Source organism: Rhinolophus sinicus, chromosome 2, assembly GCF_057876585.1.
Source record: "Rhinolophus sinicus isolate RSI-liver-muscle chromosome 2, RSI-T2T, whole genome shotgun sequence".
Taxonomy (NCBI): Eukaryota; Metazoa; Chordata; class Mammalia; order Chiroptera; family Rhinolophidae; genus Rhinolophus; species Rhinolophus sinicus.
Window position 1 is genome coordinate 48,380,682 of NC_142502.1, and position 13,924 is coordinate 48,394,605.

The 13,924-nt window shown below is 34.8% G+C and overlaps 1 protein-coding gene across 3 annotated transcripts in view; it reads left to right on the forward strand.

The window, feature by feature from the left end:
* Positions 1 to 13,924, forward strand: part of ATG5 (autophagy related 5) — a 112,536-nt gene that overhangs the window by 21,461 nt on the left and 77,151 nt on the right. For all 3 annotated transcript variants that reach the window (XM_019735038.3, XM_019735039.3, XM_088795531.1), the window contains one exon: positions 2,626 to 2,704. In XM_019735038.3, coding sequence (XP_019590597.1) covers positions 2,626 to 2,704 — 79 coding nt within the window. The remainder of the gene's footprint in view (positions 1 to 2,625; positions 2,705 to 13,924) is intronic.

Consider the following 13,924-nt stretch of genomic DNA (forward strand, 5'->3'; position numbering starts at 1 on the left):
GTTCTATAAAATTCATCTGGTATGTCATCATCTAAAGACTCATAGTCTGGGATTTCAATTAGTTTTACCATTGTCATTAAAGTCTAAAGTACTGCTGTCTCTCCAAAAATCTTCCGATTTATCTAATAATTGCGTAACATCTTCCTCAGTCAATTTTCTTTTTCCCATGATAGGTGGAAAATAAGACAATTTGAATTTTTAGCTGTATTAATGGTAGCTAAAAGCAGACTTCAAAAGTGAGGTCTGCATCTTTTTAAAAAAACTTTATTGAAATATGATGTAATATTTTAGGTGGCACAGTAAGAAAATGGAAGAAGGATGCATTATTATATCCTTCCAGGCATGCCATTATTCTTTCAAATTCTTACTATTTTCTTTTTTAATTACAGTTGGGACTAATTGGTGAGGAATGGTGAAGTAATTCCTAGAATGACTAAATAACGAAATATTTCAGGATAGAAGGAAAAAATACCATCACCAAGATCCCACAATATATCGTAGATTTATAAAAGGGTCCAATGGATCCATATGGAAATTACTAGGTAGAAAAAGTTTTCTTCTTTTTTTTTTTTTCTTTTAAGTGAGTTTTTCGGAAGACCTTTAAGAAAGAATAAACGTTATGAAGTATCAAACCTAAAATAGAGCTGCTAGGAAAAGAAATTCAGAACCTAAAATTAGGTCCATTGGATCTCCATGGTATACTGAGGGTTAGCTAGTCAGTGGCTCTTTGATTTATGCATTCACAGCTATTTATTATCTACTTTGTTCAAGATTCCGTGCTCTTACAGTCTGTTTTTTTTTTGACATATAAGGTTAAAAATAATTGATGATTATGAGTCTTATGTTTAACTTGGTTCTAACCCAAATATTTACTATTTATTTTAAAAATTGCGTTTCATTTTATGTGGCACAGATTGCTTTAAGATAACATTTGATTTAACTTTAGAATTTGCGTACAGTTCCATTGTGAACAGTAGAGAATGTGTACAACACTGAATTGGTAGCCATTGTATGGGATCACCGGTGAATTTATCCAATAGGTCAGAACTTAATTTGCAGAAGAGTTCTGTAACTGTATTAGCAGTACTGTGTAGAGTTTAGAAAGCAATATGCTGTTAGTTTAAATACCCACATTCATTCTTAGTTGTGGATACCTAAGAGGAACATTATAAAATAAAAAAGAATGGAGACTAAAGAAGGTCACTTTTGTAAAAGTACAAGGCAGACCTTTTACAATTTTAATAGTTCAGAGGGAAGGACCAGAATTGGATAGAATCTATAACTTGTCTATAGTGTAATATTTTTGTTTTTCAGATTATTTTTATTTTAGATTTTGATTGAGGCCAGAGTTTTTTCTGGTGTTAGAATTTCCTGAAGGAAAATCCTATTATTTAGGTAGTGCAAAATTTCCTTCAGTATTCATTTCTATTTATGAAAGATTCGTGGTAGGTGCTGACTTATGAATAGAGAGAAGTTTAAGGGTTATTATGAAGAGGTACAGCTCATATGACTAAAGCTACCCACTGTTTTATTTTACTAGCAGGATATTCATCCTAAATTCATTCTAAATATATATACGATCTCTAATTACGATGACTTTTCCACAATTATATTATGTAGACATAAGTAAGCATAAATAGTAGTAGCTAACATTTGAATCGTGGTCAGGTAATGTATTGGGTCACTCATTTTGAGGGAAATAAGATGTATTTTCATAATTTTCAGCTATTAAATCTAGGAGTAATTCACTAATATATGGGAAAGAACAGGACTGTACATAATGCCAAGCAGTGCTCTTTTTGCGTTTTTTCGGAGTGTTATTTAATTCTGAGTCACTAGTTAAACTACTTTAGATTCTTCATAGGGGTGATTTAAAAAATAAAGTTTGTCTATTGAAATCTGCAAGGTTTGTATTATTTTTGTTTATAGCTAAATAATTTGCTTCATTGTGAGTAATGGTTATATTAGGAAATGTTCTCCTATTTAGGAAGTCCAAAATGTATTTTTTTAAAAAGCAACAACTTTAGAATTAGGCTGCAGAAGAATATTCAGTGACTTTGGAAAATGTTACCATATTGTTATATGAAAAAAGCAGGTTATAGCAGTTTGTGAAGGAAAAGACTAATCTAAATTTAGATATGTATGCTTAAATAAAGGATTGGAAATTTATGTTATAATGTTGATATTAATAACCAAAAAATAGATGATTGTATGTTCTTCTAGATGCTCTTCTTAATTCTTAAAATTTCCTAAAATTTTAAATTGTTTTAAAAATCAAAAATATATTTAAATAAACTTTTTAAAACTGGATATTGGGATAATAATTAGATACTATGTTACTGTGACATAACTGTGCTCATGGATGATCACAGATGCCTTGGCACAATCCCATGTGTGCATTGAGGTTTCTCTGGGGAATGAAATGATTAGAAGAAAAACCACCTGATGCCTGAAAATTATACCACATTAGTCCAGGCAGGTAGTGGTATAAAATGTCACCTTCCTGTGATTTGTGGTTAAAGCCCCCTGATATTTGATGTTAAAACATGCTGGAAATTTATTTTGGCATTGTAGTTATAACTTTAAATATTTATTCTTTCTTAAAATATACTCTTTCATTTTTAGGCATTATCCAATTGGTTTGCTATTTGATCTTCTTGCATCAAGTTCAGCTCTTCCTTGGAACATCACAGTACATTTTAAGGTATAGTTTAAATAGCATTTCCCGTTTGTCCCACTTGTGGTACTTAGTAAGTAGGCTTAGAATAGAATTTTTTTAAAAAGTGAAGTTGTTTATTGCTTTTCCCAGGGCACTTTTTAATTGCTAAGCTGCCACTAGTGTTTATCTATAAAATACCTTTCAATTTCTTCCTAATTCTTGGCAGAACCATTTAAACATTTAATATATAAACACCTATTCTAGCCAAATATACTATGTTTAAAATTTATAGTATTTTTGGGATACTTATATTCATTAAAAAAATAAATCTCAATAGGAAGAACAAAGTCCTGAGTGTAGACGTGGGCATGGGAGTAGGAAGGACATAGCCTAACACTGGGTAACTCTAAGGCTATTTTGATTGAGTTGAGAGAAGTGTTAGGAGACAAAAGTGTAAAGAACTGACCTAATTCTGTTTTGAGAAATATTAATTCCTGTAGTTTTAAAGAGACAGGCTAGATTTATTGTAACCTAGTTTGTCTCAATATTTTATATAGTGCTGGTTCCTCTTTCCCCCTAACCACCTTGATTCTCCATCCCTACCCCCCCCCCCCCCCCAAGCAGTTCACAAACACCTCTGAAGGATTGGACAACCTCGGTTATTTGATCACTAGGCAGTGATTCTCTCATGGCGAAGGATGGAGGGAGGAATATGAAGAGTTTGAAAAGTCATTTAGTTTGATTTGCTTTCCCATAAGGGACACTCATTCAAAGTCACTGCCCAAAGTCACTCATTCTTCCTAAGATGCTTTCCTTCCTGTCTTACTGAAATTGAGTGTGTGAGTCATTGGAATTTATTTCCGTACTATTTGACTAATGTGCTTTGCACAATACCGTGTTACCACAGATTTTAGTTACCACGGAACCATACAGAGTGCGGACGTGACTCTGATGTACATGAGTTTCAGTTCCTGTGGTACCGTACAAAGAAAGTAAGGACTGCATATGTAATAATTCAAGTTTATACTGGTGTGAAGGTAAAACAACAAGCATAATAAGGGTAGAGGTCCTATATTTCCTAACAAGACTTTCCCATTATACTGAAAAATAATTCCAATAATTAGATTGTGTGTGTGTGTGTGTGTGTGTGTGTGTGTGTATGTATGTATGTATGTGTGACGCACACTAAAAGACTTTGAAATCTAGGTTAAAATATATCATGGCTACACATTTATTTATTCATTCAACAAATATTAAGAGCCTGCTGTGTGTCAGCCAGGCACTATTCTAAGAGCTTGGGATATATGTGTGATTGACACAAAGACACTCAAACACTCAGACACTTTGTGGTATCTACCTGGTGCTACATACTAAACCCTCCATAATGATTGAGTCAGTGGGTAATAATGATAGGAAAGACTTAGAATTGTTAGGATAGCTATAGTGTAACGATTCTTAAAGTGTATTGTGGACCCATGGGGGTTTCCAAAATCCTGTCAAGGGATTCATGAGGTCAAATCTATTTCCTTAATAATATTAAGATACTATTTGGGGGTGGCCAATTAGCTCAGTTGATTAGAGCACGGAGCTCTTAACAACAAGGTTGCTGATTCAGTCCCCACATGGGCCACTGTGAGTCGCACCCTCCACAACTAGATTGAAACAACTACTTGACTTGTAGCTGATGGGTCCTGGAAAAACACTTAAAATAAATAAAAGTTAAAAAAAAAAAAGAAGATGCTATTTGCCCTTTCCATTGTTTTTACATTTGTACTGATCTGCGAAAGTATTGGTGGGTAAAACTGTTGGCACCTTTGCACAAAATAAGGCAGTGCACCAGACTGTACTAGTAGTCGCTGTATTCTTCCCTGCCACACTCTGTTCTAGGTGAAGCAGTACAAATTATTAATTTTTATTAATCTGACTCTCAAGTACATGTCTTTTTAATCTCCTGTGTGATGAAATGGGAAGTACACATAAAACGCTTATGCTGTATGCCAAATAGCATGGTTGCCCTAAAAAAAAGCACTTGTGCCCTTGTTTGAGTTGGAAGCTGAACAAGCCACTTTTTTTCATGAAACACCATTATTTATTTGAAAGACTGACTGATAGATGAACTGTGGTTATTTAGACTTGGGTATTTGTCAGTTTCTTGAAAATAAAGTGAAACTCTCATTGCAAATGAAACAATTGACAGTATTTGTTGCCAATGACAAAATTTGAACTTTTAAGTGAAAATTAGAATTTTGGAAAGCATGTATCTGCTACCGTGAACTTGACAGATTTATTATTCTTGAAAATATTTTGATGAGGTTGGTTGTCATTTTAACATATCTAAGTTTTAAAGAAATGTTATATAGTGAAATGTGTGAACATTTAGAGAAGATCTGCATTAACTCACTAAACACATGTTTTCCAGATGACCAATGCATGATGCTCCCAAATCATGCAGGTGTAAAAGGTCCATTCAAAGTGCAAGGTTACAATCAGGGATTTTAACGTAACAGAGGTCAAAATGTTTATTGATATAGTTTCAGATTCCACATTAGTGTTATAATAAACTATACTTACTGAATTTAGTGTCAAAAACTAATATCCACAGATCTGAAAAGACTGTTAAAAGGTTACTCCTTTTTCCAACTACATGTTTTTATAAGCCTGTATATTTATATACTTTAACCAAAACAACATTGCAGAATATTGAATGTAGAAGCAAATAAGGTAATCCATCTATTTTTCTGTTAAGCCAGACATAGATATTTGCAAAACTGTAAAATAGTACCAGTCTTCTCCCTAGATTTTTGTTGTTGTTGTTCTGGAAAATATAGCTATTTCTTACAAAAATAGGATTTTTCTGTTAACATGTAATGGGCTTTTTCTTGGTATTTTTAAATGAATCTTTCTTTGGGGTTCTTAGTAGGTCATACTTTTTTTTTCCCAGATGGATAGTTTATTAGAAAAATGAAACAGAAAGTAGAATCTTAGAGCTAATAAGGAAATCATAGAGGATGTTACAAATTTTCTCAAACTATCAGTGTATTTCTCTCAGCTGCTCTTACTCTTTCTGACCAGGCCTATGTTGGAAGAAAATTGTTGCCCAGATTTCTTTCTGTATACTAAGTTGGCTTTATTTACGGTTGTAAGACTTAGCTTGTCTCAAAGATTGTCCTCAGATATTTAATTGATAGCTTATATTGATTGATGTAAGCCCACCTCTGTTGTACTGCCTTATGGCTTTCGACTGAATAAGTGTTACATTTGCAGGTAGAAAAGCAGTGCTTTTAGAGTGAGGAAACAGGTTTTAATTTTCTAGAAGATAGTTTATCATCAACAGATAGAATTTATCAAGTAACAACTTTGTCATTTGGTGTGTCAGTATTTGTTTTACCTTTTATGATGTTGTAGTATGTCAAATGATGTCTGTTTTTACCAGACTGCTTAGGATTTATTTCTTTTATATTTGCTTTCAAAGATATTAAATGATTTTGATTAGATTTTGTGCAGTACTGGTACTAAAGTCTCCAAGAGACCCTCCTGCCTCCACCCTACCTACACACGTGAGTCAGTTTGTATTTTAGACTGGATTGGGGGTGAGGGCGAGACTGTTAAAGAGTTTTCACACAGATGTATTTTCTCTGATTTTTAATTGACTTTGATGTTGTTATTTGAACAGATTTATGTTTATAGTAAATGAATTTTAATGTCTAGAGAATGCTTTTCAAACTTTAATGCACATGCAAATCACTTGTGTGTCTTGTTCAAGTGAGATTTTGAATCTGATTTTCTAAGTTTGGGTCCAGGAAGAAGTTCTGCATTTTTAACAAGTTCACAGGTAATGCAGTGCTGTTGGATCCCCAGACGGCATGTTGAGTAATAAAAGAGTTTAGAGAATAATGCACATTTAAAAGTTCATAATATTGTGTGCAGAACCAAAAGTTTGTAAGAAGGAGGCAGAAAATTAATGCTTTTGTAGGAATTTTTACATTACTTTTTGAATTCTGAGAGAGAAATATTACATAATTCTAAAGTGTTAACTGCTTTAAAACATATAGAGGTGGATGGATGTTCACTTTTATTTCTTCCTGTATTTATCAAAACAGTGAAAATTGTATTATCCTCAGGCTTTTCTAAGCTTCAAGGACATTTTTGATTCCTAAACTTGATTAGCCTACTGAAAAAATTATTTCTCTTTCCTCAATTTTTTACTTTGAAAAATTCAAACCTATATTAGAGAAGCTGAGAGTTATTCAATGAATAAACACATACTTTTCACTTGGATTTGCCAATTGTTAACATTTTGCTACCTTTGCTTTATTTCTCTGTGTTTTTCTTCTCTGATAGTTTCATTATTTCTATAGACATGTTGCTTGCAAAGCTGCATTATAATCAAAAGGTTTACAGTATGTGGAATTTTTAGAAGGGGAAGTTTAATAGTGTGATTAAAAATTTGGTAATATAAGGTGAAAATATCAGGAGCTCTTTAGAATGTTCAGTTCTGCATATCCGAAATAAAATGTAGTTGAATAAACAACGTTAATAATAACTTGGTGTTTTTCTCTCTTTCTTTCCTGGTAACATGGTGCTAAATTGTATTTTGGTATCGATAAGAGGAGAAATTTTAATTTTGAATTTTCACAGTGATTTTTAAGGCAAAATGGGTCAGCATTAAGGCAACCGCTTCTGTGTAGAACATTGTTGAATGACTGTGACCAGATGAAATTAGGGTTTTGGACCGAGGCGCTCTGTCTTACTGACAGTGCTTGGGAAGGCACTCCCACTGGTCCTGACTGGTACTTGTTCTTTAAGTATATGTGTATGATTCATCACACCCCTTTTCGGATGGACAGTTCTTTCTTGCTAGGCCAAGAGCCACTCTGTCTCTCTGAGGTAATTTATCGTATCCCGGCTTCTTCCACTGTATGTTGATAAGATAGGTCTGAGGTAGCTTTCCCTGCGTACACGTCAGAGTCTCTCTCATGCTTCTGATACCTGTACTTCCTGGCTCTAATATTGGTGGCTGTTTTGTAGTATGTATCAATAGTGTATGATGTTAGTTATTACTGCTGTGTGGCAGATCACCCAAATGTAGCAGCTTAAAACAACAGACATCTATTATCACACAGTTTTCTGTGAGTCAGGCTCACCTGGATCTTCTGCTTAGGGTCTCACAAGACTGCAGTCAGGGTGTTGGCTCCATTCTTGCCTGGAGACTGGAGACTTTGCTTCCAAGCTTACTCCGGTTGCTGGCAGAATTCATTTCCTTGTGATTATAGGACTGAGGGCCATACCTTCTTGTTGACTGTCCCCTAGAGGCCGCACTAAGCACCTAACGGCTGCTTGTTCAGTTCCTCGCCAAGTGGACTTTCCCAACACATCAGCTTACTTGACTGAATCAAAAAAATGAACTTCTAGAGCTAGTCTCTTAACAAGACCGCAGTTTTATATGATGTGACCTAATCACAGGAATAATATTACATAACCATTGCCTCATTCTTTTGGTTAAATGCAAATCACAGGTCCTGCCCACACTCCAGGGGAAGGGAATAAAGAAAGATGTAAGCACCAGGAGGTAGAGATCATAGAGGGTCACACATACTTAAAACTTTATGAAATATGGTTTTTTAATCATTAATTTATTCATCAAATATTTGTTGAGGTTAATATCTGCTTTCAGACATGACAGAGTAACTGGATTGTTTTCTCCAGCCAGAAACAGCTATAAAAGTAGACAAAATGAAGTAGAGTGTTTCAGGCACTGAACATTAGAGGGAAAGAGAACAAACAAGATGAACCCCATATTCAGCCCATCTGAGCTTCGGTACAATTTCCTGACTGTCATAGGGAGTCGAACTCAAGCAGAGCAAGAAAGTTCTCCTGAGCCGAGGATGGAACGATTTGAGTTCTGGGCTGCTGAAGCAGCGGGAATTTGCCAGGCAGGGTATCAGAGAAGAGGGAACAGATGTGTAAGTGTGATTTCCCCAAGAGTACTTGGCTAGGACGGGGCTGCACATACATAGGTGATATATCCCTCAAGGCCTGGTAGAAAGTGTATATTAGGGGGTTAAGAGTGGGACAGGTTCCATGATGCCTGGAGAGTTTGGATCCCAGCCCTTCCACAGTGGAGAGAGACTTAGTTAACATATGGTGCACTTATCTGAAACACCAGAAAGGCCATGCTTTCTGTAGGAGTAAGGATTATACTTTGGGCAGGGTTAGCAAATTGTGGCCTGTGTGCCAAATCCAGCCCACTGGCTGTTTTTGTATGGCCTATGATCTAAAGATGATTTTTATATTTTTTAGTGGCTGAAAAAAGTCAGTAGAAGAATGATATTGTGTGATACGTGAAAATTATGTGGCATATAAATTCTAGTGACCATAAATAAAGTTGTATTGAAATTCAGCCATCCATGCTCATTCATTTCCATACTGCTTTTGGACTACAGCAGAGTTGAGCACTTGTTATAGACATTGTATGGTCCACAAGTCTAATACATTTACCACCTAACCCTTTACAGAAAAAGTGTGCCAACTCCTATTACAGAGTAAGGATTTCTCACAATCTGCCCTAATATAGCCTAAAATTAAGCCTTTTTAGGATTATGGAGAGGCACTAGGCAGAGCAAAACTCGGCAACAAAGATAGCATAATCTAGATTCCTTATACCGTATTCACAATGTCCAGCATACAATCAGCTATTACTAGAAATGCAAATAAGCAGAAAAACTTGAACCATCTCAAGGGGAAGAAATGCTACTGATAGAAACTGACCCTGAGATAACCCACATTTGGAATTAGCAAAAAATGAATGAAAGCAACTATTAAAAACTCAGTGACTTAAAGTAAGATCACAAAATTGTAGAACAGAAAAGAACAATATCTGAAATGCAAAATTCACTGGGCTTAACAGTGAATTGGAAATGGCACAAGAAAGGTTCTGTGAACTTGAAGTCAGATCCATAGCAATTATCCAATGTGAAGAACTAAGAGAAGAAAATGGAGGTGGTGTGCGGGGGGAGCGGACAGAGTCCCAGTGACCTCTAGAATAATATCAAACAGTCTAACATACATGTAATTGGAGTGCTAGGAGGAGAGGAAAAGAGAATGGGCCAGAAAAATATTTTAAGAAATAATGGCTAGACTCACATGTCTTGGTGTCAAAACTACAGTAACCAAAACTGTGGTATTGGCATAAGGATAGACATACAGATTAATGTAGTAGAAGTGATAGTCCAGATATAAGCACACATTTATGGGTAGTTTATTTTCTGTATGGGTGCTAAGACAATTCACCAAGGGGAAGAATAGTTTTTCAACAGATGGTGTTGGGATAACTGAAGAGCCACATGCAAAAGAATGAAATTGACCCCTATGAAAAGTAGGAATGGATCAAAGACCCTAATGTAAGAGCTAAAGTTATAAAACTCTTAGAAAAAAAAAAGTAAATTTTGTGACCTTGGATAAGGCAGTGATTTCTTAGGTATAACACTTAAAGTACAAGCTATCCAAGGAAACAATAGATAAACTGAGCTTCATCAAAATGAAAAACTTTCGTCCCTCAAAGGAAGTAAAAAGACAGCCTACAGAATTGGAGAAAATATATGCAGAATATATATCTAATAAAGATCGAGTATCCAGATATATATATATATGTACACATATATATACACACACACACACATATATATATAAAACTTATAATTCAATTAAAAAAGTAAATAATCCAATTAAAAATGGGCAAAGAATTTGAATAGACATTTCTCCAAAGACGATATAAAATGGCCAACAGGCACATGAAAAGATGCTAAGCATAGTAATTAGTCATTAGGAAAATGCAAAGAAAGACCCCAATAAATTATTCCTTCACACCCACTAAGACAGCTACAATCAAAAAGTTGGACAATAACATGTAAAGAGAGTGGACTAATGGTACTGTCATATGTTGCATGTTACTACTGGGATTATAAAATGGTGCAGCTGCTTTGGAGAACAGTCTGACAGTTCCTCAACTGATTAAACATAGACTTGCTATATGACCCACTAATTACACTGTAGTTACATACCCAAGGGAATTGTAAACTTATGTCCAGCCAGAAACTTGTACATGATATTCATAGCAGCATTAGTCATAACAGCCAAAAAGTAGAAGCAACCCTAATACTCATAATGGATAAACAAAATGTATATCCATACAACAGAACATAATTTGACCATGAAAAGGAATGAAGTGCTGATGATGCAACAGCATAGATAACCTTGAAACATCATGCTGAGTGAAAGAAAACAGACAGAAAAGTCTGCGTATGACATATATGAAATGTTCAGAATATGCAAATCTACAGAAACAGAAAGTATATTCGTGATTTTCAAGGGCTGGAAGCAGGGCAGAATGGGGAATGACTGCTTATAGATATGAAGTTTCTTTCTGGAGTAATGAAAATATGTAATTAGATACTAGTGATGGTTGCATAACCCTGTGAATATACTAAGAACCACTGAATTGTACTCTTTAAAATGGAGAATTTTAAGTGATTGTTTATGAATTATATCTCAATTTTAAAACAATGGTTACTAATTTCCCAAACTTGGGAGAAAGAAAATCAGTCTGTGTGTCAAAGAAGCTCAGCAAATCCCCAAGCAAGTAAATATATAGAAAACTATACCCAGGCACATCATACTTAAGCTGCTGAAAACCAGTTATAAATAGAAAATGTTGAAAGCAGCCACATAAAAAAGACACATGACATAAAAGAGAACAGTAAGGTGAATGATGGCTGGCTTCTCATCCAACAGTGGAGATCAAAAGACAGTGGAATGACACCTTAAAGGACTGAAAGAAGCTACCAGCAGAAATGAAAGAGCATTGGCAATGGTAAATAAATGATAAACATAAAAGATTACGACTTTTCACTTCTTTAAAGGAGAAATGATTGTTTAAAGCAAGAATAATATAATTTTAAGGATGGGCTTATAATGCCTGTATAAGTAAGATACATGACCACAATTGTCTAAAGCAGGGGTGTCCAAACTGCGGCCCGCGGGCCAAATGCGGCCTGCAATTCATTTTTTATTGGCCTGCAGCAAATTCCAAAAATATATTTAGTTTACTTAAATAAACCAGGTGAGGCAATACGTACTTCACCTCGAGTGAGTGGTCCGGCTATTTGTGTATTTTACCGCACATGGCCCTTGGTAAAAAACGTTGAAATAAGTTTGGACACCCCTGGTCTAAAGGATGGGGCCACTAAATCCTCAGTTAGCTATGGGTCAGAGAAGAAATCAGAAGAGAAATTTTAAAATATTTCAAACTAAATGATCATGGAAACACAACATACTAAAGTTTGTGGGATTTACCTAATGCAGTGCTTAGAGGGAATTTAAAACTTTCTCTTTCCAAAGTAGGAAAACAATTTACTGATAATCAGGAATGAAAAATGGGCTATTACTAAAGATTCTACAGCCATTTAAAGGGTAGTAGGAAGTATTATGAATAACTTTATGCCTTCAAATTTGACAAATTCCATGAAAATACAGTTTACCAAAACTGACCAAAGAAGTAGCAGATAGGAATAGCTTCTTAATATTGGATTTGTAATTAAAAACAACTTTCTCACAAAGTAAAATTTCTTGCCTAGTTTCTTTGGTGAATTCTAATATTTAAGGAATAAATAATATCAATGTTTACAAATTGACAGAAGGGAGGGGACTATTCCCAATTTGTTTTATAGGCCAGAATAACTCTGATGCCAAAATCTCTTAAAGATATTAAAAGAAAAAAAATTGCAGACCAATTTCTCTCATGAGCACAGATGCAAACACTCTATAGGAAATACTATAGAAAATACTAGCAAATTGAATCTAGCAATATATAAAAAGGACAATACACCATGACTGTTGAGACTGTCCCAGGAATACAAGGGTGGTTCGACTGACTTTTCAAATATCAATGAATCAGTGTAAGTCAGCATATTAACAGAAAATAGAAAAAGCATATGATCAGATAAATAGATGCAGAAACAGCCTTTGACAAAATTTAGTACTTATTTGTCATTGAAACTCTTAGCAAGCTTTTGAATAGAAGGGAGTTTCCTCAGTTTGACAGAGAGTACATATGAAAAGCCTACAACTAAAAATCATGCTAAATGGTGGTTTATTGAATGTTTCACTCTAAGATCAGGAGAAAGGCAAGGATGTCTGCTCCCACCATTTGTACAGGCTGTTTTGCTCTACTGCAAAACACATATTCCTAAAAAGGACTATGCTGGTAAAAATCACAGGCCCTACGGGGAAAGTGCGTTAGGGGCATAAAACCCAAAAACTTCATTAGTGACAAATGAAAAAGATAGGAACCTAATAAAAGCACAGTTTTACACGTTAAATGGTTAAGACCTGAAATCTGTGTAATTTTACTAACAATTGTCACCCCAATAAATAAATTAAAAAATCTTTAAAAAAGAAAAAACGTGGTTAAGAAAAATATAAACACTACAAAAATGGCTTGTTATGTTGAACAAGACTAGAAATTTGCTTGTAGAAATGAGCATCAGCATGGTTTGCAGCTTTTCAGTTTTTGTGAAGTAGTGGAAGGAAGGTTATCTGAAATCAGACGAAATTGTAACATCAGATATGGCTAGCTCATAAGGAGAATTGAGGTAGCAGGTCCATTTCTGAGGTGTGTGTGTTGCGTATTCCTATGGGGCTCGGTTTAGCTGGGTGCACTTTTCTGTGTTTACCTAGCATTTCTTGTGGACAATATTTACAAAAGTAAACATGAAACTTACATTCCTCTAATTGTTTCCTAATATTTCTTTCACTTTGGAACAGATCCGAAAGATTTGAATACATAATTCATATATATATGTTCTGATATACCTGTATACAGAGGGTGCCAAAAAATGGGTACACATTTTAAGAAAGTAAAAAACTATTAAAATTGTAATAAAACATACTGATAACAAAAGATAAACACAAGTTATGTGTATACATTTTTTTGGCATCCCTAGTATAGTAATACATATCTTCTGACCTTCTCACACTGCTGCGTGAGGTCAGATTTGCATTTTAGGAAGATCACCATGCCTCCAAATGTGAAAAATGAATTAAAGAGGATAAAACTTTGGGCATGCGACCCAGTTACAAGGTTTTCAGCAATGTCGTAGTTGTTTAGTTTGTAGTAGGAAAGGCACTGGGAATGTTTAAAGTGAATGGATTTAGATCTGCTTAGAATGTAGTCTCAATAGAACTTGAGTGGATGTGTGTGTGAATGGG